The following is a 6,267-nucleotide window of genomic DNA, read 5'->3' on the forward strand; positions in this document are numbered from 1 at the left end:
CAATTTACTCCGATCTCCTAAGAAAAATGTCAGGGAGCGAATACGAAGTTCCTCTCGACTGTAGAAACTTACGAGTTGAATATGATATTTGGTAACTTTTTATTTTTAAGGAGCTCTTTTACTTAACTGCCGGAGGACACCTTTTTCCCTTTTTGCTAAAAAAAAATCAAAATTGGGAGTTGTTTTACAAAACTTCGAGAGATGCTCTAAAGATGATTTATTAGAATTTTTTTAAGCCAACATAAAAAATGATATTTTTTAAATCGACAGTAACATTTGATGATGCTATATATTTTTTGTGGACACTCAATGACCTAGCCCCTATATCTAAATTCTAGCTCCGCCCCTGGCTACGCCAAAAGAAGATGACTAGGGTCAGGGGGTCAACAGGATGTGTAGTGGCGTGGTGGCCGCACATGTGAGGCGTGTAGAGGCGGTTCATGGACAATGCAGGTGTGGCATAGTTGCGGTAGAGGCCGAACATTAGCAACGCATCAACGGTGTGGAGTCCGTTCATGGTCAGCGGTGTAGGTGGCGGACTGTTTCTGTGTGTGGATAGTGGGTGGGGTGTTGTGGAGGTGCTAGCGAAAGCTTTGCCGGTGATCTTACTGGTCTCTACAATGGCAACACCTTTGAGCGCCATTTTCCTTCCTAAAGATGTTGTCATGGTAGTACTCCACAACTATCCTGTGTCCACTGATCTCCAGGTGAAAACCTTGCATCGGATTTTGTGGCGGGCGACGTTGGTGACTCTCGTTGGTTATCCTTCTTGGAGGCGTCGCCTTGGAGGTCCATCTTTGTGCAATGTCAATCGACAGGTTTGGAACCCCAACCTCTTGGAGGCCGAGTTTCGAATTTGTGCAAGATATATATATTGCGTGTTGTTTTCACTAGAGGAAGGCAGTCGCTTGTGGGAGGCCATGATATTAGCTACAACAAGTTTGGATGGGGAAGTTAGATTAGGATAGGGACTTGAGTATTGTTACTTTGTGTTTTGTAACTTTATACAACCGTATGGTGACATGTGGTCTAAGCATCATGAGTTTATATAATATAAACGGCTGTACTTTACTTGTGAATTATCGAAGGTCGGAATGTTAATATTTTCTTATCTAAAAAGTTTCAGCATTTGTTGTTTTTGGATCATGTAAGGTGTCATGATCTTGAAGAACGTACTCCTGGTACCGTGACAACTTTGTTCTGTTGTTCATGAAAGGACTAAAACAAATGAAAGAATGTACACAAAGCATACTAAAAAGAAATAGAGAGAGGATCTATACAAGTGTTTCATTTCAAACGTGCTTTAGTATATGATCCCCTCACCTCTACTACCCCTAACCCTCAAACCCTATAAAGAAGGGAAAAAACAATTAAAACCATAACTTTCAGAGCAACGGAGAAGACGTAATTTTCCTTGACAAAAGAAGAAGAAGAAGACGTGATTTACATTCCACTCTCGCTACTCTAATTTTCTTCCCGTCCGTATCAACCTCTCAACTACTGAAACCTCTGAGTGTCGCGGTCAGGTTCGTTATGAGTTCAACTGTTGACAAAAATCCTGCTCCAATCTGCATAAAATCAAAACTAAGGGTCAAACTTCTGAATATCATAAAAAACTATGAGGAACCGTCTTCTGATACTTGAAGTGTTTACCATCCAACACGTTGAGCAATAACCATATATACAGTCATACACTAACTACTCCTAGCTAATTAAACAACACGTCAGAGTGATTATTTGCAAAAGAAAAAAAAACACCTCGTGGTGATTAAACATGAGAGAGACAAGAGCGCCTTGCCTTTGCGGTGATGGTAATGTTGAGGCACGAGTCTGTGAACGGCAGAACACTAGTGTTTATGATGGAGAGGCCTTGATTCTCAAGCTCGGAGATGATCATCACCAGCACTCCTCTTCTCTCCAAGCAGCATATTTTCAGCAAGACGGTGTCGCCATGTATGCTCGCCTCAACCGTCGGGCTGAACCCACCCGCAGCAAAGGCGCTCCCGCTGGAGCATGAGGCGTTACTATCATTTGATATGCGGTACTTGCTCTCGAAGACGGTGGCCTCGGACGTTCTCCTTTCCCTTTGCCCCTCCAGGGTCTTCACCTTCTCCTCGAGCTGCTTCACGTACTCGATGATGCTCCCTAGTAGAGATATCTTATCTGTCTGAAAAGTTCAGGTCGTTTAATACACCTCATACACCTCATGAGTGAATATCATGTATTAAATAAATATATAGTTTGTCACCAGCAAGTCTCCACGCCCCTCGTCCATCTTTCAAAACTTCGTCATAGGCATCGTCGCCCATTGATACAGGATAAGTTTGACTAGTGATTGAATATTTACTAGTGTCTGTGTGGCTTATTTTCCTTAAGCATATATAAATCACCTTTTCCATTCAAGATCCAACTTCCAATTAAGCAATTCAATAATTTTAGTATACAACCCAACATCTTCTAACAACTATTAGCTAGTACTAGTAGGTGACTGATGTGGTGGCCTTTTATTATTTCGATATATGCCTACAGACTAAAGTTGCTAAGTTGCCAGTTTATTTTTCTGTGTCACGCTATAGCTCTTATTACTCTCGGGAAGTACCCAAAATATATATCCAAACTACAATTATAGGTATACTCTTGCTTACATTATTAGAAAATAATATAGGGGCCGGATAATAACCAGCATCCATTCGCAAACAAACACTAGGACAGATTTGTAAATCTTGTGGCCCAACAAGTTTGTGATACATTTAAGGAACAATCAAGAGCGAGAAAAGAGCATATTATTATTTGTAATTGTGTAAGAAGCACGGTGGCAATATATAAGCGGCCAGCAACACGACACTGCTTCACTGAAGCAACACACGACCCTTTTAGGTCTATTGGAGACAATTTCTGGATGGCCGTAGATAGATGTACAATTCAATATTTTAATTAAGTAATCGCTAAAGAGGTCAGTATACTTCCTAGGCAAAGGTTTACATTTAGTTACGACTTTCACACAATATATGTTTGCTTAGTTTAGGCTTTTTATGGTAGTCTCATTCTGGTTAAGAGCACGGGTATTACTCAACTGCACTTTATTAATTTGGTGTAGGTATTATCGAATTTCACGCCAAAAACACATATTTCACATTGGTGTGCACCCTTTTTTTTTGGTTCAAGCCACAAGCTCAATTGTCAGTTTTCCTTTACCATGAACACGTGCAAGCATAGACTAACATAACCTATTCGCCCACAGAAGCCACCGTACCTACATTCCAGTGCTAATTCATAAAATTGCTACATGCTGAGTAAAACAAAATAATGACATACGATTATGCTGTTTGCATTGAAGTTAAACTTTTCCTTAATTGGGAACAAGAATCCAGGGCGCAACTTGAACAGGCTATGAAAACCATTGAATCTTGATTTTCTCATCGCTGAGCATATTGTTGGATGCAGGTATCAACATATAAGTTTTTTTTATTCATAGTAAAATCTGATAACTTCTGTATGAGGAGTATATTGGTACATCATCTCTCTCATAAGATTAATTAATCCAATACAATATCTTAATTTATCTATTTTGTTCATTGTTACTTGCCACATGTGCAATTAATTGGTACTTTACGAAACCCTTATTCATGAGTAGTTTAATAGAGAGGAGTCAGATCCTTTATTTTTATCCTGAGTAGTCGGATTCGTTTCTCTCAAGGAGATGCATATATATAACTTTTGTATCCCCAAATTAAATCATAAATATAAGTAAGCACATACATGAATCCATAAAAAATGTGATCTTCAAAGAAAAGCCATTATCACCACTATACTAAATATTGGTTGATTAAAATATATATAGCATAATAGAAATCTCTTGCTTGTTCTTGTATTGTTGTTTCATGTATATATACTAGAAGATACCCCGTGCGTTGCTACAGAGATTCTGAAGAATTTGAAATAAAATTGAGTTGAGATGATGTATGTGGATAGTTTGCAATTAAGAGGTTGGAAGTTAGTAGGATGGCGTAGCTATTTGTGGAGGATGAAATGAGTAGTTAGTTGGGAATGATATTGATGACTTACATGTTGAGATAGGCTCATAGTGGGGATTAGCTTTTTGTTTGGATATACAAGGCCCTTTTTGTAGTTTTGAAAAAGTATAGTACAACAGCAATTCTACAATTTTTTTTAAATTAACCAACATGTGCTTGAAACTCTACTAAAATCTGTTTTTTCTAAACCATGAAATTTAATGGTTCTGTTTTGTTTTATTACGGGAATTCATGCATGGTGTTGTAGTTTTTTTTTTTTTTTTTTTTTTTTTGCGAAACATGGTTGTAGTTGTTTAACCTCTTTATCATGGTTTCTGAAAACTGACATTCAAATAGTAGGCCCTATATATGTCCGTGACACACTAATAATACGCACTGCGATGTAGATTTACTATACAAAACCATACAATGTCATATTGTTATTACTAGACTTGTACGAGGAAATTCTTTCAAGAACCGTACTTTTAATACTTTGTAAAAATATATACTCCTATATATATATTGAGAAAAAATATATTTTTCAGCACGTCCTAGGTACTACCTGATGATCTACTAGGCGTACTGGAGTGTATATAAAATTTCTTCACGCCCCTCGAAAATATTTTTCAGCACGTCCTGGCTACCTCGTTTTGGACTCGTCGATGAACTCAATCGGGGGCCGAGCCCGGGGAGCCGGCGCCCGGCGCTCCCGCCTGTTCGTCTCGCAGACCGCCACTCGACCTAACTGGATTGGATCCAGGAGTCCAGGACTGCCGTGCCCTCACCGGCTCCCGGCTCCCGGCTCCCTGCACCCTGCGCCGCCAAAGGCCAGGCGCCAAGCCACACACACAGGCCCCGTCCTCGCGTGTGAGTGACTGCGGCGTGTCTGCCGCCGGCCGCCGGTTCACGTGCACCTCCCCAAGACCAAGTGCGGCGAAATCCAGGCTGCAGCAATGGACGTTGGAGTTGGACGCAGCACCGTCCAGGTCACAGGTACCTCCTCACGCACTCGCGCAGTCGCGCCCCTATGCTGCTCCACAAACTGCCGCGAGGCGAGAGTGCGAGACGGAGTCGCCAGACGCCATCGTCGTCCGGTGTTTAAATTCGACTGTGCGCGGCCAGCGTCCACCCGCATCTCCATCTCATGTGATACTTCAGTTTCGATTTATATCAAATTATCCTTTCGTAATCTATATCTATTCAAGGTATAGCATGAAAGTACACAGCAGGAGAATCCACTCACAGATCCACTGTCAACAGCCTATTTGGATTAGAGAACGACCACACAAGAACAAGATCGATATGCAATTATGCATTACCTTGGTGAGGTCCGGGACGATGGTGGCCAGCGCCACGAACTGCTGCTGCATCTTCTCGCGCCGCTTGCGCTCCGCGATGACATGCTCCTGCGTGTTCCAGTGCGTCCGGCTCCGCCTCTCCGGCGGCATCTGCTGCACCGCTTCAACACCGGCTTCCGGCCAATCTCCTCCTGAGGAGAAGTCGAGCGTGCTTGGAGGCTGCCCGCCGAAGGAGAGGATGCGATTGCTCGACGACGATGACGGCTGCCCTGGCTCATTCTTGACCGGCCCGAATAACGGCAGCGGCCGGGGTAATGCCGGGACCCCAAACCCCGGGAAACTGGAGCTGTGGTGGTAATGATGAGGAAGGAAGGGGCTAGGGGACCTAGGCGGCGCCATTGTTGGTGGTGTGTAGTACTGCAGCTGCTCGGGCTGTCGCTCGGCGAAATGGTGTTGCTGTTGCATCCCGGCGTGATCTTCTTCTTGCTGACTGTACATGTATGCTAGCTCCTCCTCAGAGTAGTCCTGAAAGGGGCAAGAACCAAGAATTAGTCGAAGCATTCAAGTTTTCAGGTGGGTCTCGTGCTAGTTCTTAGCAGTCTTACCGGATGTGATTGCCATTTGTTGAGTTCATCCATCGCCCCGATATATCCTCCAAATCACTAAGAGCGCACAAGAAGATAGAAGAGCAAGAAATACGAATCAGAAGAAAGAAACAGCGAGATTTCTAACAAAAAATATGCAAAGAACTCCTTTTCGGAGATCAAAAGAATTGAACACGCACCTCTGATTTGTTTTTTCCTAATGTTACCCAGTTCCCACTGCTTCAAGACTTCTCTCTCGATCGGTGATGCTTTTATACAGGCCCGGCCGGTGGTGTGAATTACGGACCCCTTGTGTTGTGAAGAAGGCGTTCACGTGCTCCTTGCGTTTCTCAGAAAAAGCAACGACTTGCA

At 42.7% G+C, this 6,267-nt stretch overlaps 1 protein-coding gene across 1 annotated transcript; it reads right to left on the minus strand.

Annotated features, from left to right (window-relative positions):
- Window positions 1–1,493: 1,493 nt before the first annotated feature.
- On the minus strand, window positions 1,494–5,949 carry LOC136503387 (transcription factor bHLH18-like). The gene is made up of 4 exons (XM_066498482.1): window positions 5,917–5,949; window positions 5,333–5,836; window positions 1,799–2,167; window positions 1,494–1,568 (listed from the first exon to the last, which is right to left on the minus strand). The coding sequence occupies exons 1-4, from the start codon at window positions 5,947–5,949 to the stop codon at window positions 1,494–1,496; spliced, it is 981 nt and encodes a 326-aa protein (XP_066354579.1).
- Between the last annotated feature and the right edge of the window lie 318 nt (window positions 5,950–6,267).

The sequence above is a fragment of the Miscanthus floridulus genome, chromosome 1, assembly GCF_019320115.1.
Source record: "Miscanthus floridulus cultivar M001 chromosome 1, ASM1932011v1, whole genome shotgun sequence".
NCBI classification, from domain to species: Eukaryota; Viridiplantae; Streptophyta; class Magnoliopsida; order Poales; family Poaceae; genus Miscanthus; species Miscanthus floridulus.

Coding starts and splice junctions, on each gene's coding strand:
- LOC136503387 (XM_066498482.1), bottom strand. CDS start 5,949: ATGGATGAACTCAACAAATGGCAATCACATCCG. Junction 5,837..5,916: donor ACAAATGGCAATCACATCCG/GTAAGACTGCTA, acceptor TGCCCCTTTCAG/GACTACTCTGAGGAGGAGCT. Junction 1,569..1,798: donor ACATTACCATCACCGCAAAG/GCAAGGCGCTCT, acceptor GATTTTATGCAG/ATTGGAGCAGGATTTTTGTC.